Source organism: Callionymus lyra, chromosome 9 (genome assembly GCF_982586985.1).
Source record: "Callionymus lyra chromosome 9, fCalLyr1.hap1.1, whole genome shotgun sequence".
Lineage (NCBI taxonomy): Eukaryota > Metazoa > Chordata > Actinopteri > Syngnathiformes > Callionymidae > Callionymus > Callionymus lyra.
This window is the reverse complement of record NC_141826.1, coordinates 21,569,445-21,593,793: the sequence shown is the minus strand read 5'-3', so window position 1 is coordinate 21,593,793 and position 24,349 is coordinate 21,569,445. Positions and strand designations below refer to the sequence as shown.

Genomic DNA, 24,349 nt, shown 5'->3' with positions numbered 1-24,349 from the left:
TTGTTTTCTGTCCTTCGGGACACTTTGACCCTGAGATAACACAAGGGATACCAGAAACCCATTTGTTTTCGATCCTTCGAGTCATTTTGACCCAGAGACAACAGAAGGGATACTTCAAACACACATTTGTTTTCGATCCTTGAAGTAACTTTGACCCAGAGACGACAAGGGATACCTCAAACACATTTGTTTTTCATACTTCGAATTATTTGACCCAGATACAACACAAGGGATACCAAAAACCCATTTGTTTTCGATCCTTCGAGTCACTTGACCCAGAGACAACAGAAGGGATACTTCAAACACATTTGTTTTACGATCCTTGTAGTCACTTTCACTCGGAGACAACAGAAGGGATACCTTGAACATGTTTGTTTTCGATCCTTTGGGTCACTTTGACCCTGAGAAAACACAAAGGTTAAGTAAGTAAGTAATATTTATTTATATAGCGCTTTAAGGAATGAAATGAAATGTGAAACTCACACACTTTGTTCCAGATGTTTAGGTTTTTTTTTTAATGTGTTTCCAATATTTCCTAAATCTAGACAAAGTACTCGTGGTATTTTTGAATTCAGATTAAGTTTTTCATGAAGTAAAATTAACGAAAAATGGAAAAATAAAGCACAAAAATGAGTGTTTCAGTTCGGTAACTACTGTTTGAATCAGAACCAGCTTCTCTAACGGTACCAAGTATAAGTACCCAACGCTGTACTCAGTTCTTCTACTACTGTACACAATTACCATAAACACCAGTCGTCTGTGTATTGCAGGGGCGTCAAACTGGTCCAGAAAAGGGCCGAGACGGTGCAGGTTTTTGTTCCAACCAGTCAAGCACACATGAGCTAACGAATCAGGCGTCGGCTTAAACAAGCAACACCTGACTGTTAATGAATTGATTACTGTCTTCAGACGCCTGATTGGTTCAACAATAATGTGCTTGACTGGTTGGATCCAAAACCTGCACCGGCTCGGCCCTTCTCTGGACCAGTTTGACACCTGTGGTGTATTGGGTCGATCGGGGACAACAAATCGAAGACAACACCTCGAGGACCTTTTTTTCCCGTCGGCACCCCTTCTTCCCCTCTGGCGCCCAGACTGGTAGGGATGGACCCGAATGAAAGTGGGGATTAAGCGGAAGAAAAGAGCAGCGTCAAGAAGGATCTCACTTTACAACTGTTGTTACTGCGGCTTTTCATCGCCGAGATGTGTCGGAAACACGAGCCGTCTGGGAAAAGGGAAATTTTGACTGAGGATAATATTCCATAGAGCGGAACTCTGGAGACTCATGAATCGTAGTCGGGGGGCGGAACCGTACGAGGGGTCACGCTTCTCTCGTGACCTGCCGTCATTTTAAGATAAAATAATGAGGCTGCTGGGATGACCCCAGGAATTTACACTGTAACAAGTTCTTTTTTTAGCTTTTAAAAAAGCTTTTTTGTTGACATTTTAAAAGCTGATGTTTGGACATACTTTGGTGATGACTGAGGGCGAGAGGATACAGTCGACTCCAGCAGCTTTTAAAGCTCATGATGGACATATTTTGGTGATGACTGAGGACAAGAGGATACAGTCGACTCCAGCAGCTTTTAAAGCTCACGATGGACATACTTTGGTGATGACTGAGGACAAGAGGATACAGTCGACTCCAGCAGCTTTTAAAGCTCATGATGGACATATTTTGGTGATGACTGAGGACAAGAGGATACAGTCAACTCCAGGTTTCAAGAAGCACTTTAGCATTGTACGGGGATAAAAACCTTAAGCATAGTCTTCCCAGCCTGTATTGTGATTCATTTGTTCTTCAACTATATTTATTTTCGGTGTGATTTAACCGCTTTTTTAGCATTTGAAATATCCAATATTAATGGGATAGATGGATAGCTGGATACACTTTATTAATCCTTCTGGAGATCTCTTTCAGTAAAAAATCTTTTCCAGTTCACAGCAGATGTTAGATTCATAAAACAAGAACAAGAACAAAGGGCAATAAAAAGAACAAAGTGCAAAGAATGACAAAAATGTAAGTAAAAACTGCCAGTAGTAGCAGGAGAACTCTGTCGCTCACGCTATACACACGGAAGCACTGGAAGAAAATTAGCTCGCAAACATAGTGCAACAAATTCTTCAAAAATATTTGTGGATCCAGATGGAACGACAGAAAATCACGAAAACATTGTTATTCTATTTCCTTTCCCATAAATAAATACATTACTCAAAATTACAAATGATATGCGTTCATTCGAGTGCATGGTAGATGCGATCGCCTCGTAGCAAGAAGGTTGCCGGTTTGCTTCCGGGTCGTGAGGGAGTCAACTAGTGACGGTTCTGTCCGGGTACTCCGGTTTCCTCCCATAGTCCAAAAACATACAGAGGTTGATCAGGAACTTGTGGAAATTGTTTGTAGCTATGAGTGTGTGTGCGGATGTTTTTTTGTCTTTTTGTGCCCCGCGACAGACTGGCCTCCTGTCCAGGGTGTCCCACCCTATTGCCCTATGAAACTGGGATAGACTCCAAGACATAGACTCTGGACATATTTTGGTGATGACTGAGGACGAGAGGATACAGTCGACTCCAGCAGCTTTTAAAGCTGATGTTTGGACATATTTTGGTGATGACTGAGGACGAGAGGATACAGTCGACTCCAGTAGCTTTTAAAGCTGATGTTTGGACATATTTTGGTGATGACTGAGGACGAGAGGATACAGTCGACTCCAGCAGCTTTTAAAGCTAATATTTGGACATATTTTGGTGATGACTGAGGACGAGAGGATACAGTCGACTCCAGCAGCTTTTAAAGCTGATGTTTGGACATATTTTGGTCATGACTGGGGACGAGAGGATACAGTTGACTCCAGCAGCTTTTAAAGCTGATGTTTGGACATATTTTGGTCATGACTGGGGACGAGAGGATACAGTTGACTCCAGCAGCTTTTAAAGCTGATGTTTGGACATATTTTGGTCATGACTGGGGACGAGAGGATACAGTTGACTCCAGCAGCTTTTAAAGCTGATGTTTGGACATATTTTGGTGATGACTGAGGACGAGAGGATACAGTCGACTCCAGCAGCTTTTAAAGCTGATGTTTGGACATATTTTGGTGATGACTGAGGACGAGAGGATACAGTCGACTCCAGCAGCTTTTAAAGCTGATGTTTGGACATATTTTGGTGATGACTGGGGACGAGAGGATACAGTCGACTCCAGCAGCTTTTAAAGCTGATGTTTGGACATATTTTGGTGATGACTGAGGACGAGAGGATACAGTCGACTCCAGCAGCTTTTAAAGCTGATGTTTGGACATATTTTGGTGATGACTGAGGACGAGAGGATACAGTCGACTCCAGCAGCTTTTAAAGCTGATGTTTGGACATATTTTGGTGATGACTGGGGACGAGAGGATACAGTCGACTCCAGCAGCTTTTAAAGCTGATGTTTGGACATATTTTGGTGATGACTGGGGACGAGAGGATACAGTCGACTCCAGCAGCTTTTAAAGCTGATGTTTGGACATATTTTGGTGATGACTGGGGACGAGAGGATACAGTCGACTCCAGCAGCTTTTAAAGCTGATGTTTGGACATATTTTGGTCATGACTGGGGACGAGAGGATACAGTTGACTCCAGCAGCTTTTAAAGCTGATGTTTGGACATATTTTGGTGATGACTGAGGACGAGAGGATACAGTCTACTCCAGCAGCTTTTAAAGCTGATGTTTGGACATATTTTGGTGATGACTGGGGACGAGAGGATACAGTCGACTCCAGCAGCTTTTAAAGCTGATGTTTGGACATATTTTGGTGATGACTGGGGACGAGAGGATACAGTCGACTCCAGCAGCTTTTAAAGCTGATGTTTGGACATATTTTGGTGATGACTGGGGACGAGAGGATACAGTCGACTCCAGCAGCTTTTAAAGCTGATGTTTGGACATATTTTGGTCATGACTGGGGACAAGAGGATACAGTTGACTCCAGCAGCTTTTAAAGCTGATGTTTGGACATATTTTGGTGATGACTGAGGACAAGAGGATACAGTCGACTCCAGCAGCTTTTAAAGCTGATGTTTACACATATGTTGGTGATGACTGGGGACGAGAGGATACAGTCGACTCCAGCAGCTTTTAAAGCTGATGTTTGGACATATTTTGGTGATGACTGGGGACGAGAGGATACAGTCGACTCCAGCAGCTTTTAAAGCTGATGTTTGGACATATTTTGGTGATGACTGGGGACAAGAGGATACAGTTGACTCCAGCAGCTTTTAAAGCTGATGTTTGGACATATTTTGGTGATGACTGAGGACAAGAGGATACAGTCGACTCCAGCAGCTTTTAAAGCTGATGTTTACACATATGTTGGTGATGACTGGGGACGAGAGGATACAGTTGACTCCAGCAGCTTTTAAAGCTGATGTTTTGACATATTTTGGTGATGACTGAGGACGAGAGGATACAGTCGACTCCAGCAGCTTGTAAAGCTGATGTTTGGACATATTTTGGTCATGACTGGGGATAAGAGGATACAGTTGACTCCAGCAGCTTTTAAAGCTGATGTTTGGACTAAATTTTCACTTTGAAACAAAGTTTTGAGTCAATTTCCATAAGTAAAATGAGCGGCATAGAAAATTGATGAATGAATGAAGTTTTTTTTTTTTGCTAAAAGACAAGGGAGAAGGGTCATGTGACCTCCTTGGCAGAGGTATAAACAGGCGTTTCAAACGATGCTAAAAAAAAGTTGTACTATCTTTAAACTGCTGATCCACTAGAGGAGGAAAATCACGAGTCAAGTTTCTCTTCTTCAGGACTTTGTCGGGTCTTTGATGGGAAGCAAGATGTCTTTAGTAAACAGACTCGTCTCTGAGACGCGTGGAGATGAAAGTCAGGACGATGGACTGTCAGCATCAGCAGCAGAAGGACGCGGGTCTGAAGCAGCAACACTCAGTGGATCAGGAGCTGATGAAGATAACAAAAGACCGGGTTTAGAAACCACTACAGCGACTCGTTTCATCTCGTCTTCGAGACACGCGACCGATTTCCGTCCCGTCGAGCAGCAGCCTCGTCTGCGTCGTCCTCGCTCGTCTTCGCTCGTCTTCCACGCCGATGAGCTCGAGCGATGCTAGCGTACACTTCCTCGCACGAACACGTCAGCGAGCGCCTGCGGTCCAGCCCGGGGGGTGTGGGGGGGTCGCTCGTATCCCTCCGTCTTTATAGAGTCGCTTCGTATATGTCGTCTCCGGTTCACTCGTCCTTAGATCGGATCCTTACGATCAGACGTATCTTCTTCGCTTAGATGTGGAAAAACATTCAGTTTAATTCGATAAATATCCACCATTTTTTAATGTACATTTTTTGGGTGAATAGATGGATTTCTTAAGACGTGTCATAGCAATGGTTACAATTCATTCATTCATATATAACCACTTTATCCCTTGTGGGGGTCGCAGGGGGGTTTGGAGCCTATCCCAGTATCATAGGGCGAGAGGCAGGGGACACCCTGGAAAGGACGCCAGTCTGTCGCAGGACACACAAAGACGGACAACCATTCACACACACACTCATACCTATGGACAATTTCTTCAAGTTCTCAATCAACCTCTGTATGTATTTGGACTGTGGGAGGAAACCAGAGTTCTCGGAGTAAACTCACGCAACACAGGGAAAACAATTGATCTTTAAAAAAATAAAAAAAATTAAATGTATCATTTTCATAAAAAAATACAGGGACTTTCAAATGTTGTAACTGATTAGCAGAAATAAATACAATAACTAGGGGTGTAAATAAATATAGATATAAAAATATTTCGCTATAATTTTATTCCCGGTACTGCATTAAAAAAAAGAAGTATGTATATGGAAGCAGCCGTTAAGTCGATCGCTACCCTACTGAGGATGAGAGGATACGGTCGACTCCAGCAGCTTGTGTTTTCCCAGAAAAAATATATATATATTTTAACATTTTACGTTATTTGATGGTTTATATTTTAATACTGTGTGTATAAAATACAATCATTCGACGTTTTATATCAAATATTCATGGCTTTTATTCATTTGTGTGCTGTAATTAAACCTCCGGCCACTAGTTGGCGACATTTGTCATTTCCTCCGTGTCGAAGTAACAACAAAACCGGTGAAATGGCAGCAATTACTGAAAAAGAAAGGATACAACAGAGACGAGCTGCGTTTATAGCTGATCTTTGGACATATTTTCGTGAGGACTGAGGACGAGAGGATACAGTCAACTCCAGCAGCATTTAAGACGATGTTTGGACATATTTTGTTGATGACTGAGGACGAGAGCCTACAGTCGACTTCAGCAGCTTTTAAAGCTGATGTTTGGACATATTTTTGGTGATGACTGAGGACGAGAGGATACAGTCGACTCCAGCAGCTTTTAAAGCTGATGTTTGGACATATTTTTGGTGATGACTGAGGACGAGAGGATACAGTCGACTCCAGCAGCTTTTAAAGCTGATGTTTGGACATATTTTTGGTGATGACTGAGGACGAGAGGATACAGTCGACTCCAGCAGCTTTTAAAGCTGATGTTTGGACATATTTTTGGTGATGACTGAGGACGAGAGGATACAGTCGACTCCAGCAGCTTTTAAAGCTGATGTTTGGACTAAATTTTGGCTTTGAAACAAAGTTTAAAGTTAAATTAAACACTGACAGATACTGGATATTACATCTTGATCCAGGTTGTTTGTGTTAATCGACTTTATTGTGAACATAGGTTTACACTTTTCTACAAGTACTTAGAAAATATATTTATAAATATTTGCTAATTTCTTTGTTGTTAAAGACAGAAATTTAATTTTTATTTTCAATAAAAGAATATATCATTGTTCCTACAGTATCGCGATATATATCGCAAAATATCATATCGTCACACATGTATCGTGATACATATCTTATCGCAGGATACACAGCCCTAATAATTATTACTATTAATATTGCCATTATTATTACTAAAATGTTGTCTGATAAAATATTCTTGAATAAAAAAACTACACAAACAGGTTCTTTAACCCTTCATACAAATAACCCACTGTAACATAAATAAGGGAACATGGCAGGTGAAAAACTTAAAATGTATATAAAAAATGATAAACAAAATTAAGCAAACATTTTTGGAATATTTGTTTTTTAAATGTCCTCAGGTTTTTATAAATTACCGTATTTTCCGCACTATAAAGCGCACTTCAAAGGCTTTAAATTTCTCAAAAAAACGATATATATATATATATATATATATGGATCAATTGGTTAATACTAGTTGAACACGGCATGTCTAGACATGATAATCTGGTCCTTAACATGCATCCATCGTACATCATCATAACATTGAACACATCTCATCGTCTCCTGCTTCATGAACTCATTCACTTACATGCGAGTCACCTTCATGTCAACGTTTGCATCATCGCGTCTGATTCATGGTCATTCTGTGCTAATAATGATACAGAATATTGTTGACATGACTTTAATGATCATTCAATCACAATTATTTCCATCATCCAGGGCTGACAGTGCGAGTCGCTTCATACTCGTGTCGTTATGCATCGTATTTTTATTTTATCGTTCCTCCAACGGGCGAAAAGGCCGACCGTTCTCCACTAGTCTCGAAGCATTTCCGGTTTCCACTTCTTTGTGGCGTCAATACAGATGAGCGCGGCTGCAGCGCCACCCGCTGTTATGGAGGGAGAATGACGTCTCGCACGTGCGCAGAACGTACACTTTTGCCGACGGTCGCTTGTCTGCGCGACCTTTACTCACAGTCTCACACCCCTTGTGACCCCAAAAATGGCACCTTTCAAAAGACACAAAGTTCAAGCTCAAGGCTGTCAATCACGCAAACGTTTGACTAGAGTATTTTTTATTCAATGCGCCTTATAATCCAGTGCGCCCTATATATGAAAACAGTTCTAAAATAGGCCATTCATCGAAGGTGCGCCTTATAATATAGTGCCGAAAATACGGTAGATTTTTATCTTTAGGTTTAATTTAATTTGACGTTTATTAAAAAGACTAAATGCAGAGAAGGCAAATAAAATGGGGGAATTCCACCTGAGAATTTTAAAACATTTATAGTTGAATTAAAATATATATATTTTTTCGGTTTAATCTGTTTAAAAGATTTATAAATATTAGTTTATACACTGACCTCACGAGGTCCACATCGAAGACACACTCAAAAGACACTCTATGTCTAAACATAGACATCGATTGAGACAAAAATGGGCCAAAAATCACAAAATCAAAAATTTCTCAAAATATGAATCAAACATCGAACATGGATCAAAGATAAAACACCCGAAAAAAATAAAACCCCACAACCCGTGGCCGAGTCTCAGTGGTGTTTAAGACCTTGTATAAATACTTAAAAAGGTCAATTAATTGATCAATTTTAGACTTAGATTGTGTCATCTTGTTCTTTCTCTTTATGTTCTTCTTATTATTTTATTTTTTATGTATTATTTTTTATTGTTTATGAAAAATTGCTGGCTATTGGAAAAAAAACAATTTCCCGAAGGAGACCTCCTGAGGGATCAATAAAGTTTTACCTTACCTTACCTTACCTTATTAATTTGAAATACAGATCAATAAATCCCGGAGTAAAAACTCAAAAGTATTTTGTCGGCCATTTTGATTATAAAACCCTGTGCTGTGTGTCAAATTGCATACTACTCTTAGTATACTAGAAGTTAGTATGCATCGGTTTAGTGTACGTACTAACTAGTAACAAATTCTCCACAGATAGTATGTCTCAAATCAAACACTGTCGCTACACACTAACCGGAGATCACATGACAGCTTCTTCTTCTACTTCTATTTAATGATGTTTCAACCAGCTTTTTGAAAGGTATCGCCACCTGCTGGCAGCACGTTTTGCAACTTTGGAAAAAGAAAAATAAAGAAAAAATATAAGAATCTAAATAATCGTGAGATATTTAAGCTGGTATCAGCAGTGAAGTCGTGTTTATCCTCCTACTGCTGCGGAAAATGCACCTGTAAGTATATGAATATATATGCATTTATATATAACGTAACTTCTGTTGTCGTGTTAGTACGCCAATTTAGTGTGCATGGCGCACTAAATTTCGCATACTAAGAATTGAGAGGCACTAACGCACTAAAAATACTAACTTTTAGTACGCTAGTATGCGATTTGAAACACAGCACTGGTCTTGTTGGAGGTGTTTGATCGTCAAACACTCATGCATCTCCTTCTTATTTCCCCCCTTTTTTTTTCCAGCCATGCTTCTTTGCCCTACTTAATCTCTTTCTTCCATCTCTAATTCCTCTCAGCCTTTGAAGTCTTTTGAGTGTTTTAATGAGTTTGTTGTTGACACTTTCTCCGCTTCCTTCTCCGTCTTCTCCGTGGCGCCCGCGGGGCCGAACCCCTGAGGTCCTGGCGGCGTCTCCGAACGCACACGTCGGTGGATGTAAACCTGTCGACTGATACGCTCCCGATGTTTGTCGTCTTTTGTTTCGTTCAACAAACACACAAAAGGCTTTTGTTTGTTTTTTTGCGGTCGCGCTAAAGGACGTCCGTAACACGTAAAGGACGGAGCGTCGTCGTCGGGCAGCTGGATTCTAATGTTTTAATCATCTTCGTCTCCGGCGCCGCTAATTAATGACCCATCTGTCCCCACTTGCTCATGATACACACAAACGCACACACAAACACACACACATGAACACACACACATTAAAAAAATGAAGTATCATCTGCATAGAGCTTTACTTTAACCATGACACATTTCAAGCAGCTGCCATGTTTCTAAATATGAGGTCACACCAGTACGGCTGTGTGTGTGTGTTTGTGCGTCTGTTATTGTGTGCACTGACAACGGTGTGTGTGTGTTTGTAGGCTTATCAGGTGAGTCCGGGCAGAGTGTCAGATGCAGTAATGGAGGCTTCAAAGACAAGCGCTGCGGTGAGTTCACTGGCTGCACCAAACACAAACTACCTAGCACTGGTGATGTGTATTGGTAATTAAATATGTATCACGATACATGGTCATCCATAGAATGTATTGTGATACTGTAGGAACAAGGATATATGTGTAGTATTTTCGAGTACTTGACTCTGGTGTTGTAAAATTTACAGACCGCATGACTCTCTACAAAGTCGTAACTCATTTCATTTGTTTTCAAACCAAAATATGTCCAAACGTCAGCTTTAAAAGATGGTCGAGTCCACTGTATCCTCTCATCCTCAGTCATCACCGGAATCGTGCGGAATTACTTTGTATCTTTAGCTGCGGAGGACGTAACGGCTGCTGCCATCGTTAAGTTTAACTGCAACACAAAAATGAACAAATGCAGTTAATTATTACATGTTAATTGTCGATTTAAAACATGAAAAATATATATAATCAATAAAATAACTATGATGAAAATGAAATTTGTTTTAAAACCAAAATATGTAAGTAAGTAAGTAATATTTATTTATATAGCGCTTTTCGGTCCAAAACATCAGGTTTTAAAAGCTGCTGGAGTCGCTGTATCCTCTCGTCCTCAGTACGGTAGTGATCGATGTAACGGCCGCTGACATCTATCGGCTGGAGGTTTAACTGCAACACAAAAATGAACAAACGCAGTTAGTTACATGTTAATTGTCGATTTAAAACCGGAAATAAAAATATAAACAATAAGATAAATATGATAAAAAATTAAATTTCTTTTGAAACCAAAATCCAAAAATCAGGTTTTAAAAGCTGCTATAGTCGACTGTATCCTCTTGTCCTCATTCATCACCAAAATATGTCCAAAAATCAGCTATGAAAGCTGCTGTAGTCGACTGTATCCTCTCGTCCTCAGTCATCACCAAAATATGTCCAAAAATCAGCTATAAAAGCTGCTGTAGTCAACTGTATCCTCTTGTCCTCATTAATCACCAAAATATGTCCAAAAATCAGCTATAAAAGATGCTGTAGTCGACTGTATCCTCTCGTCCTCAGTCATCACCAAAATATGTCCAGACATCAGCTTTAAAAGCTGCTGGACTCTGTTTTATCCTTTTTTTTCACTCATTGCTGCCATTTCATGGGTATCCTCTCATCCTCAGTACGGTAGTGGCCTACGTAACGGCCACTGCCATCTAGCGGCCGGAGGTTTAACTGCAACACAAAAATGAAAAAATGCAATGAATATTACATTTCAAATTAAAATTAAATAATAATCGAATTATTTTATTTTACACACAATTTATTATATATATAGAAATAAAATAGTAAATATTAAAATGGCAACGATTAAAAAGCTACAGATTACAGAGTAAATGTGTAAAAAATATTGATTTATTTGAGACATACAATGCTGTTGAATATATCTTGAAGCAAAAAAGAAAATGTGTATCAACTCCACCAGCAGCAGGTCGACACCTGAGAGATGAAGTGTTCTGAGGAGAGACAGGTTTTGAAGATGAATTATGAAAGTGTGCAAAGTGAGACCGACAACGAGCAGACAGTCAAATTAGGCTGAACGTCAGTGTTGTGGTCAGGTTCGCATCCAGCGCCGCCTCACTTCACACGCATGAACACACACACTTCAAACACTCGCTCATCCTCTGTCGACGCCGTCGCTTCATCACAACCATTGTCGTCGTTCGTTCGCTCTGTTGTCGTTTTCTCCTGCTCGGCTCGTCTTTGTCTGGTTCTGTCCATGAATGTTGATGTTCTTTTTTTTCCTTATAAACGACTCAATTATCTCATTAGTTGGTGCTTAAAATCCTCTTATTTTATTATTAAATTTAACTCAGGATATGATTCAAATGTATTTATTCATTAACTCTAACCACAAAAAAACTGAAAAAAATATAGGATTGTGGTGAAACAATGTAGAAAAAATGGTGCTTTACAAAAAAAGATATAAATGATATTATTCAGAATATTCTTAAATTATTCTAGATGACCTGGAAATAATTTATTAATATAAAAAGATGAATCAGGTTTACATAAATTAATCATAATTACTTAAAATCGTGTCAATCAATTGCTGTGAGGAAAATAAATCTGTAACAATTTACGATTTTTCTCAAGTTATTTTATTCATTATTAAATGTATGTTGGACACAAAAATGTCTATTTCTTGTTTTTTTAAAAGGCCTAATCTGGGGTTTACGAGGACAGTAATCCATGAGATTATCAGTTACATGATATCTGAAAATCTAGTCGTTTTTCATTTCATTATTATTTCGATGTTTTTTTAAGCCTTTAAAAGCTCACTCCTCGCTCACGCCATCCATGACTTCAATGTGTCGAGGAGTTTCCAGCAATCCAGGAAAGTTGTACAGTTTGTTTCGTGGTAAAAAAATATGTTGATTGCTACCTTTTTTTTACCTTCAAAAAACAACATTTTACACATTTGGGCAACATTTTTTTGTGTTCACATGGTCGGATATCGTACTTTAGTTTTCCGACATTATTTCCCATTTTCAGAGACGTTGATTTTTGGCCTTTTTTACATGTTTTCATGGTTAAAATTGGTCGATTTCTACCTCTTTTTTGAGCCTTCAAAAAACAACATTTTACACATTTGGGCAACAGTTTTTTGCATTCATATGGTCGGATATCGTACTTGAGTTTTCCGACATTATTTCCCATTTTCAGAGATGCTGATTTTTGGCCATTTTTTCAAGTTTTCATGGAAAAAAACGTTTGATTCATCCTTTTTTTTTGAGCATTCAAAAAACAACATTTATACATTTGGGCAACATTTTTTTGTGTTAACATGGTCCATCAGATATCATACTTTAGTTTTATGAAATTATTCCCGTTTTCAGAGACGTTGATTTTTGGTCATTTTTTTGTTCATCCGTCATTGCATCCATTGAAAAAAAAGTTGTTTTAGCCTAAAAATCAATCAAACCCATGGATGAGAAAATGTTGCCATGATTGTTTTATTATTATTCTATAAACAAAAATAAACAAATCAAATACTCATTATCCAGAGAATCACTAGATTTAATAAAACATTACAGTACGGGGCCCACAATACTAAGTAGTATTTTGAATGAGGTCATCTTGTGTATTTGAAATGTATCCAGTGACACATTTAAAACACTGAAAAAGTAAAACGTTAAACTATGTTTATCAAGTTTAAAGTATATATATTGTTAATGATGCACTAATGATCTTCCTCTCGTCTCCACAGCAAACACTGGAGAACAACTTGACTAACCTGGTGAAGAGGAACAGTGAACTGGAGAACCAGATGGCCAAACTCATCCAGATCTGTCAACAAGTCGAGGTAAAATTAATATTATAAATATGTTCTGATATATGTGTTTGCACTGCAAGTACTTAAGAAGATTAACTCTTTATTTTTCACTTTTTATTTATGTATTTTATTTGTATTTATCTATCATTCGTGGGTTATTTTTACCTTTTTTTGTTTTTGTTATTTATTATATAGTTGTAATTGTAACTTTTGAAGTGGAAAACATTTTCTTCGTGCCTTTGTTTATTTCATAAAATGTTACTTTGAACATTTTATCAGTGAAATGCAAAAAGAAAAGCTACATTTGTAACTTTCGTTTTAGCAGGTTTTAGTCGGTATAGAGAGTAGGGCTGAGTAACACTTCGATACAGGTTAGCAGGGGATGTAACTGCTGCTGCCATCTAGTGGCCGGAATTTTAATTGCAACACTAAAATGATGCTATATAAAATGCTATATATAAAAGTTTAAAAAGAAATTTGAGCACAATATTTTTTTTCTTAGGAAATGTTATTCTTGAACTAACGTTGTTAAAGTGATAGTTCACCCAAATTTCACTCATTTTCTACTCACCATCATGTCGACTAAGGGTTAAGATTATCCTCAGAGTAATATGTTCTTTTTAGAGCTATAGACAAAAAATGTTGTTCTTTTTAATGAAGCGACTGGAGCTAAACTTCCTCCAAAAATTGGCTGAAAAACCAAATACCTCGCCTGTATCTCCCCTCTTGTATTGAAGCCTTGATGAGAAGAATTGTTCTGTAGTAAATGAAACAAATCTATATTTTACACTTGTTTGTGGCAAACGTTTAAAAGACCAACAGCACTATAAACCGGAAGTACTTCGAAAGTACTCCGGGTAACTATCGTGACTGGTTCCAGAGCGCGTATAGTTTAATGTCTACACAGTAGAAGTGCTCGCGATATTTACCCGGAGAACTTTCGATTCATTACTACTGTTAAAACATCAGCCACAAACGGATCGTAAAATATAGATTTGTTTAATTTTTTCCGGGAACAATTCTTCTCTTCAAGGCTTCAATACAAGAGGGACGTTACAGACGAGCAGTATGGAGGTATTTGGATGTTTTCAAGTGTCTTTTTGGACGAAGACGAAAGCTAGCCTAGCAGCTAGCCTAGCAGCTTCTGCTAAAAACAAGCATAAAATATAGACTTGTTTAAGTTTATTCTGAAAAATGTCTCTTATTGAGGCTTCAATACAAGATGGACGTTACCGACGAGCAATGTGGCGGTAACTAAATGTTTTAAGTGTCTTTTTGAACGAAGACGAAAGCTAGCCTAGCAGCTAGCCTAGCAGCTTCTGCTAAAAACAAGCATAAAATATAGACTTGTTTAAGTTTATTCTAAAAAAATGTCTCTTATTGAGGCTTCAATACAAGATGGACGTTACCGACGAGCAATATGGCGGTAACTAAATGTTTTTAAGTGTCTTTTTGAACGAAGACGAAATTAGTCTAGCAACTAGCTTAGCAACTAGCCTAGCAGTCGCCGCTAAAACAAGCCTTAAATATAGCCTTGATTTCTTTCCGGAACAAAAAAAAAGACGAAGACAACTGAGCTCCAGTCGCTACAATAAAATGAACAAACATTTTTGTCTATAACTCTTAAAAAAGAACTGATTACTCTGAAAATAATCCCAACCCTTAGTCGACATGAGCAGAACATGAAGTTTGAAACGTGGTCAGTAGTCAATCAAAAGTCACAGCAAGATTCACTGAAACACCGTTGAATTGTGTTTTCCACGGACGGACGATCCTCTCGCTCCCTCGACCCTCGTCCGCGAGATTGAATCTCGCTCTCGCCCGCCTTCGCGTCCACACGGGTGTTGGTTTTAATCTTCCTGGCGGGCTCGCCACGAATCCACGCTCCCTCGCCAAATAAGAAATAGATAATATGTCGTCCACCGTTTATCTCGGCGGTTATAGCTTCATCAGACACGCTCCGGCGCCCGCGGAGAAGTTAGCGCTGAAGTGCCGGCGGCGGCGGCGTCGTCGTCTCCCGACGTGAACCGAGTGGAATCACGGCGTCCAGTCATGAGTCGGCCGGTGATTTATTGAACCTTGTGTGTGTTGCTGCTCTCACACTGCATCAGTAACACACTCCCATAAACACATTTTTCATGGGTGTGTATCCACGTTTAATAAACGCCGTTATTCTCGGACGCCGGCGCCGCCGTCGTTTCTTTATTACCGTAATCCGCGGAGTGAGGGGCCGTGAAGCTCGGGCCGGGGCCACGAAATTGTTGTGATTGTTTTGTGATTCATTAACTAAGAGACTTCACTCTGGGCCGGTGTTTTGCAGCCGCACTTTAAAAAGAACAGAATCATTATTCATCGAAAAGAAAGGGTTAGTGATGGAATCATGTTGTTTTTTTGTCCATTGATGTAACGCTGGAGAAGCAGATTTTATATGTATAATCAATTATTATTATCAATTATATTTTGATTAGTGTGAAAAAATATTGATACACCGCAATATTGAACTCCACTCAATCCTTTTTTGTATTATAGTTCATTTTATGCTTTATATTTTAATAACGTTTTTTAAAAGGTGTATTTATTTACAATTAACAGGGAAATTTTCACAACATTTGTTCATTTTTGTGTTGCAATTAAAATTCCGGCCTCTAGATGGCAGAAGTCATGACGCAGCTAGCGATGACTGAGGACAAGAGGATACAGTCGAAATAAATAGAGGGTGTGAGAAAATATCACTAATTCACTTAAATATCGAAAATACTTTTTATCACGATACTGTGTTGATATTCAACAGCAAAGAATCAATTTAATTTTAAAAATATATTATTAATTGTATTACTCTTAATTGTTAATTTATTTTTGTATTTAATTTTATTTTTTATCATAGTTATTTAAGGATTTATATTTCAATTAATTGTGTGAAAAGTAAAATAATTAGACTCCCATTGTTTTGTCCTCAAGGGAATAATGAAATATAGCAGGATCCCACAGTGACTGAGGACAAGAGGATACAGTTGTTAAGCTGATGTTTGGACATAATTTGGTTTAAAAAAAACAAATGAAAGCAGTTACGACTTTGTCAAGAGTCATGTGGTCTGTAAATTCTGCAACACCAGAGTCAAGTACTCGACAATACTACAAATATATACTTGTTCCTGAAGTATCAAGATATTTTGCAATATATATCGTATCGTTGACCCTGTTTTGTGATGTGTAATTATTCCCAGATGTTTACCAATACACACCCCTAATATCAACGCATGAATATGAATGTGTAGCTAGCAGTTTTTGCTAACTTGTTTTCTTCAGCGGCAAAAGTTTCATGACAGGATCTCAAGATTCCAATGACCTCAAACAAGGTCAGAGATCGAGTTAAAATACGTTTGTTCACTATTCAACCGCACGACTAAACTTTGTGTTTTCAGTTTTAAATGCATATTTTCGAGGTCATTGCTATTCTGGTTGCACCGGGGAACACCCTACGCTACTATTAGCATTGGCTATAAGAGGAAGTACCTCGAGCAGGGTCTCGAAGTCAAAGGTCTGCCAGAGTTCAACTCTTACTGGGCCACAGGTCTAGAAACAAGTTTAAAAAGTCTTCCAGCTGTTTTTCTTTAGGTTGTGTTAGAGGTTAGATTTTTTATTTTATTTTGTAGTTTTTTGTTGTGTCACTGTAAATAAACAGAAATAAACCAAAAATACAGACAATAATTTTGTTTTTCAACCCAAAGCAGCACGGTGCAACATTTTACCTTTGTACATATGATCGAAACTCTTTAACTGTAGTACTTTACTACTACTCAACCTTTATGGAGAGTGTTTTCGTTTGAAGTACTGAGAGACTTTTTCAAGTAACTATGAAGATAACACAAGAAACTGACGACACAAGAGCCTTTATTTCGTTATGAAAACCAAAGAAACTGGAAAAAGGCAGAGATTTCAAAACTGTTCTGACAATAGGGGGCGCCAAAAACACCATTTTCAATCGCACAGATCTGGGCTTTAGTAAACATCTAAAGCTTCAGAATTAATTATTTTTGATTTGAAGTGATGATTAATTTGTAATGATGATCTTTTTTCTAAATAAAAGTATAAAGTACCTTGCTCTGGCCACACTCAAACATCAAATGAAGGCCCGTTCAATATCAACCCGTGGACCGCAAATGGCCCGCGAGCCACATACCTTTGGAAGAAGTCGGTATCGCGGCTATCTCTGGACACGCGTCAAAATATTTTGGAGTTGTCGTTGGAACACATTAGTATAAGTACTAGTGTATGGATGGAGACATAACTAGATGAAGTTCAATCAACAACAGTCGTACAGTGGTAAAGAAAAACTTCCTTTAAGGAGGCAGAAGCCTAGAGCACAACCAGACTCATTTAGAGTCGCACATTGAACATTCCTAAGAATAAAAATATATTGAAGGTAGAAAATATTTTAAATTAAATATTGGAACTACAATTTTAAACTCTATGTGGAAAAAATGCATTTATTTAATTAAAATATTAAATTATATTTTAATATAATAAATAATAATAATAAATATATAATAATATTATATTATAATAATATAATGATTATTTAATTAACAAATAATTAAAAAAGCAGCATTTGAAATTTGTTTTTCAAGTTTCAACATTTATAATGATAAATTCAACCTGTTAATATTAGGTCTTTTTAAAAAATAAATGTTTTATTCAAAAAGTACTTCCTGCCTAATAAAGTTAGTACTTGTTAAAGTTCTCAGCCCTTTCTGTTCCGAGTGAGATTATAAATTCTATTAAATAATCACCTCAGAAATTGCCGTACAGAATAATTAGTCTCCAATTTTCTACTTAATTTCACTTCCTGTCCGTCCACGACGCTCTCATTCAAACCCACGTCCTTTAAACACAAAGGGAGGCTCAGCGTGAACGATGTGGACCCGAAGACAAACACCAGCACAATACACAGCGAGGCTCAATAATGCAGCAGAGCGGAGGATAGAAAAAGAAGAGAGATTAGTCGTCGCGAGGCGAGAGAGTCGGAACTCTCGGAGGAGCTTCGGAGCGTGTCCTGGGTTCTTCTCCCGCTTGTTTGCATCACACTGTACCGGCGCCAGGCTCGCCATCAAACACTGTTTGGGTTTTTGTTCCCCCGTCGGTCGACAGACGAGGCGGCGTCTCCGTCTTCAGGGGTTCGTCCTCAGACGTGAAGCTGCATTGATGGTGTGTCGAAGTCACGCTGGTGCGTGGAAGCGTGTTCGCCGCAGGAACATGTACGTGTTTTAGGCACAAGATGATCGGATGTAAAAACTCTGTATGAAAACAATGTTTGTATAAATATGTTTTATTGACACAACGTTGTTTTAAAACATTTTAAAAGTGAAAAAAAATGTTTTAAAAAGTCAGACTTCTTGTCAAATCTTAATATAAAATATACAAAATATTTAGTGGGAACTGTTTCATCTGTTAAAGGCCGTGTGGAAGAATTATCTCAACCAAACTTCTCAGAAAAATAGGAATATAAGTGTTTTCCGGAGGAAACATGCGGCCCTTTATATGTTTTAATCCGACCACCTTGATGCCTGATTAAAACAAAAACAAAAAACTGATGTAGATTCGACGGCTTAGATTAGTTATAACTTCATGATACCTTGGGATGATTATTTTGGTAGATTAGGGTTCAGGCCGGCAGAAGAACAAAGTGCAAAGAAAGTTTGCATTTTTACTTAATAGTTAACATTTGTATGTTACTAATACATTAGGATTTGTTGTTACTATGTCAAAACAAGAAGGATCTGTCTCGCCTTGTTAATACAAAACTCTGCAGCGAGAATTCTGAGCCGCTCTAGTAGAAGAACTCACATTTCTCCGATCCTTAAATATCTTCACTGGCTGCCAGTATCTTTTCGGATCAAATTTTTAAATTCTGGTTCTTACTTTCAGATCTATTCATGGTCAGACCTTCCATCAGTGATCTGATCCAGACTTACACCCCAGCTCGGGCTCTGAGGTCTGTGGATCAGAATCTACTGATGGTTCCTGAACACGGTTCAGGACCAGAGGAGAGAAATCCTTCCAGACTGTTGCTCCTAAGCTTTGGAACCATCTCTGTGTTTGATGATCTACTGACTCCTTCAAGAAACATCTTAAGACACTTTTATTTGTTCAGGCTTTTCCTTGATTCTCTGAGACTCCTGTGTTTGTCTCAGTGTTATCTTGACCTTTAAAGTATATATTTTACTGAGTATTGTTTGATTGTTTAAGCGCTTTGTGACCCTGGTCTGGAAAAGCGCTCTATAAATATAAATGACTTACTTCACTAATTCTTCAGCTTATATTTATATTAAAGTCATGTCAGTTCTTCCCATCCGTCACAGGAGCTAATGTAGAGCATTAAAAAAAGTCGTTTGCTCACCCCTGTTCTGGAGTGATTAAGTTGTCGGCCGTAGATTCACTCGCCCTGTAATTTACAGCGACGGAGTGAACTCACCAGCGAGGTCTGCAGCCGTAAAAACTTTATGTTTAATCTGTTCCGGGTCCAGTGAGAATCTTGTCTCGACACCGTTTTCTTAAGAAGCATTTTAGGTTCATTCAATTATCGGTTGTAATCTTTGACTCTGAACTTTCTTTTCTCTTAAATCTAATTATTATTGCTGTGTTTAGTTGTTATACGAGTCCTTGTTTTGTGTTGATGATACGTTGATGATAAACACTAAGTAGTCAAATCCAATGGGTGTAATCTGATGGTAAGATATATTATACTGTAGTAGTATATATGTGTAGTATTGTCGGGTACTTGACTCTGGTGTTGCAGTATTTACAGACCACATGACTCTTGACGAAGTCGTAACTGCTTTTATTTGTTTTGAAAACAAAATATGTCCAAACATCAGCTTTAAGCTACTGTATCCTCTCGTCCTCAGTCATCGCCGGGATCTCACAGGATTTAATATTTCCTGTAGCTACAGAAGGCTTTGAATATTTTCATCTTTATCCTACATTTAATTTTTTTTTTTTCATACACACTTACAAACACACGCACCTATAAATCATGAAAAAACGAATGAAATGTTTTTTTAAAGCTCAAATGAATACATTTAAAAACATATTTTAAAAAACAAAAAGGTTATGTTTAATATTAATACAGTGTCTCTCACTATTAACCTCTGTGTTATCACTGGGTCAGTGTGACCCAGTGACCTGAAAACAAATGTGTTTGAGGTATCCTTTGTGTTGCTCAAACCTTCTTTTTTTTTTTAAGCCATCGGGTCACCTTGACCCAGAGACAACACAAGAGTTTAAACCTCTACAGTTCACAGAATTCAGCAACATTTAACTAGTGATGTGTCAATGAAGTTTCATGAAACAGTGTCATGTTGTTAAGAGGTCACTAGGTGGCGCCATCAGTTTAACAATGATGGGATGTTTCATTAGAACAGTTATTCAAAACAAAAAAAATATTGCAGCGACGCCATCTAGTGGACTCTGAAGATAATGACAGTGCTTCATGAAGCTTCATGAAACAGTGTCATGTCGTTCAGAGGTCAATAGGTGGCGCCATCGGTTTAAAAATTATGTTTCATATGAACAATTGTTCAAAACAAAGAAAATTATTGCAGAGACGCCATCTAGTGGACTCTTAAGATAATGACACTGTTTCATGAAGCTTCATGAAACAGTGTCATGTTGTTCAGAGGTCAGTAGGTGGCGCCATCAGTTTAAGAATGATGTTTCATTAGAACAGTTGTTCAAAACAAGGAGTAAGGTGCAGAGACGCCATCTAGTGGACTCTGAAGATAATGACACTGTTTCACGAAGCTTCATGAAGCAGTGTCATGTTGTTAAGAGGTCAGTAGGTGGCGCCATCAGTTTAAAATAATGTTTCATTATAACAGGTGTTAAAAACAAAGGGAAATAGTGCAGAGACCGACATCTAGTGGACTCTGATAGTAACGACATCATCACTACTACTAAGTGTGTCACACAATTGTATGTCTGCAGGAACTCGACTAAAGCATGCGACGCGTCATTAACTAAGACTTTTATTCGCCGCGTTTTTTCGGAACGAGTGACACGTCTGTTGCCATGCCGACACTGTCATTAAACAAAAGTCAGCTGGACGGATCAGGGGGTTCTGGTGCGAAGGATTACGAGCCGTTGATCCTTCCATCTGTTTTTCTGTCTGCGCCGCGACATTAGAAGTTGAACGGAGATTACCTAAGAAAACCCGTCGAGCTGCAGCTCGAACCCTTCGCTCGCAGGACGACTCTTTTTCGGATCGACGTCGGAGACGCTGTTTAAGAGTAATGTGCTCCTCGGGTGCAGTAACTCTGCGAGGAGTCTGTAAACAGCAGCCGAGATAAAGCTGTCGAGATAAATCTATGGCGTGCGTTTGAGTCGCTGGAAACAGAGAAGACCTCGGATGATCGTAAACCGTCGAATGAGACTCCAGAGGGAAGGACGGCGAGAGAAGAAGTCGTGGGCGAGAGTCGGAGCGAGAGGTTTTAGGTCGGATCCTTTTTTGTATGGATCGATAATGACCTCAGGCTCTCGACTCTTGACCCCTGCTTACTGAGAAAAGATGCTTTCAAAGTAAAAGCTCAGGCAAAAATTCAAGTTTAATTAATTTTCTACTAGAGGTAAAACAAAAAAAAAATTGTATTTTTTCCACTATATTATATATATATATATATATATGTATATATATATATATATATATATATATATATATATATATATATATATATATGTATATATGATGGAGCAGAAGAGCAAAAGCTCGCTTGATCTGAGAAAATATGCTTTATATATATGCTATATATATATCATTTTATATATATATATATATATATATTTGCTTTTTAATTCTTATAAAATGTTGTATCATAGTTCTTTAATGGATTCTATTTTAAATAAAGTGTGTAAAATAAAAGTATTGATTTTTCTTTAAACAATTTACATTGAATTTACAATACTTGTACATGACAAGTATTTTACAGCAAATATTTTGGCGATTAAACATCCGGCCGCCATTAAGCTTTCCTCAGCTTAAAGGTCCATTGAAATCCAGTGAAGTCACTGAGGATGAGAGGATACAGTCGACTCCAGCTGCTTTCAAAGCTGATGTTTGGACTTGTTTTTTTTTACTTTCAGTTTTATGGATTCAACCAAAGGAGAGTTGAACAATTACAGTCATTGAAATTTATTGTCTCCTAAAGTCTTTTTCGAAAGTGTATTGAAATATCGTATTGTGAGGTTGGTTTTTCGCTGTTGCCGCATTTTCAACTCACTCTCACGTCGATTAAGGGAGGAAACATTTTCGTAGTAATGTTCATATGAGGGTCGCAAACAGGGATCACTTTTCTTATTTCTTTTTTCAAAAAGACACCACAAAACATCAAAATACTTCTAAAATACCATGAAGAATATACAGAAAAGTCTCAAGTCTGGTTGTTTAGGTCTTGATTTGGGTTGTCATGACAACAAGTACTTCGGAAACGCTTCACTGCTGAGGTGGCTTGTGTGATCAGGAGGAGGCCCTGGGACAGAGCCGGAATATTCCTCCATTATTTTTCCCAGTTTTCCATAAAACAGTTTAGGTTCCGGGGCCTTCTTTCGTTTGAAACACTATCTCAAGGTTATAAAAGTCCAATTACATGTCTTCAAGTACGAGCAATTCATCGGGACTTATTGAAGTGTCCAGGATTTATAGTAAACTGAATTATCTTTGAAAAATCTTTGTTGCTACAATTTTGAAGAGGAAAAAAAATCCAACGCTCAGCAAAAAAAATGCAATAATATTGGAAGGAGAACGTTTGTCAGCAGCTGAAGCGAGTGAAACTGAGCTCGACTCGAAACAACAATTTAATCATGTTTCTCTGAACGTAAGTTTCATATTATAAAGATAGTCAGCAGCAGCAAATGAGTAAAAACTCGACAAACAAACAACATCATCACTTTTCTAAAGAAAATCCAGTTTAGAGCATTTCATTTTTGATAAAATGAAGTAAACGAAGACTCAACTACTCCAGATAAATCTGAAGAAGTGATTTTATAAACGTGTGTCGAACTCAAATTAATTTTGAGTGTTAAAAGATGAGATCATTAAATATGTCTTAAGTTATTCACCGACTTCCAATAATGGTGAAACTGATGCTGAAATAAAGGATTTTTTAGGGGAAAGTATAACAAACAAGAAGATAATTTTGATCAATCGAACCGATGAAAAAGACGACATCGAGAGAGTCGACTGTATCCTCTCGTCCCCAGTCATCGCCGTGATCTCACAAGTAATACATCCTTTTATACACAGTTTGGTAAATAAACGTTTCGTTTGGCTTAAATTGTTTAAACATTTTGTTGTGATTGAGTTCGTCAACACTGACGTCGTAGATAAACGACCGGATCAGACTCGAGTGTTCAAAGATCACGGAGGGGGCGACGACTTTTGTGCGACGTGAAAGTATTTTCTAATTATCTCTCACTGGACGCCTAATGACTAACACAACAACAAGTGTTAATTGATAGCGTGTTGGTGTGTGTGTTCATTCGTCACGCCGTGCGTGTCAATAACAAGGCTTAAGTGGATCAGCCGCTTGTAATGAGCTCTGTGCGGCGATGAGTGGAACTTCAAATGGTTCCGTGACTCACCGTCGTGACCTCCTAATATTCGGGGATGACGGCCTGGATCTCTCCGAAGATCGACGGCGTCGTTACGATGGTTGAAGCTGTTCATTAACTTAAGGCTCATTGTTTAATTGCTCGTGTAAATCTCTTAATCTGAGCGACACAAAGGCTCTCGGTGGATGTCGGAGTGTTTGGGACTTTTTTCGCTCGAGGCTTTGGATGAGACGAGGAAGTATTAGCCGGAGCTCTTTGGATGAGTCTCCGGTGGGATCGTGTCGAGGTCTTGACTCGCTCGCTCGATCTGTCGCCGCTTCAGGTTAAGACTCAGTTACAGCCTCATCCTTTTTTGATTGATTGATTTCAGAGCCGAAGGTATTCTGCTGTGTTTCTTGTTGTTTCAAACTTTAATCAAAGGTTATGTTTGTAAAAGATTTTTGACAGCCTTAGTTTTCTTCATCAATGTTATTTTTGCATTAACTCTACAGTAAATATTCAGACTTTTATAGAAATCACAGC

The 24,349-nt window shown here is 38.3% G+C and overlaps 1 protein-coding gene across 4 annotated transcripts in view; it reads left to right on the top strand.

Moving 5' to 3' along the window:
* mid2 (midline 2) overlaps window positions 1-24,349 on the top strand; it is a 179,594-nt gene that overhangs the window by 110,300 nt on the left and 44,945 nt on the right. For 3 of the 4 annotated variants that reach the window (XR_015712870.1, XM_087799612.1, XM_087799611.1), the window contains 2 exons: window positions 9,874-9,939; window positions 13,160-13,255. Coding sequence is in view for 3 of the 4 variants with exons in the window: in XM_087799612.1 (XP_087655738.1) it covers window positions 9,874-9,939; window positions 13,160-13,255 (162 nt within the window). In the remaining variant the exon portion in view is untranslated. The remainder of the gene's footprint in view (window positions 1-9,873; window positions 9,940-13,159; window positions 13,256-24,349) is intronic. The other variant, XM_087799613.1, reaches the window with a different exon arrangement.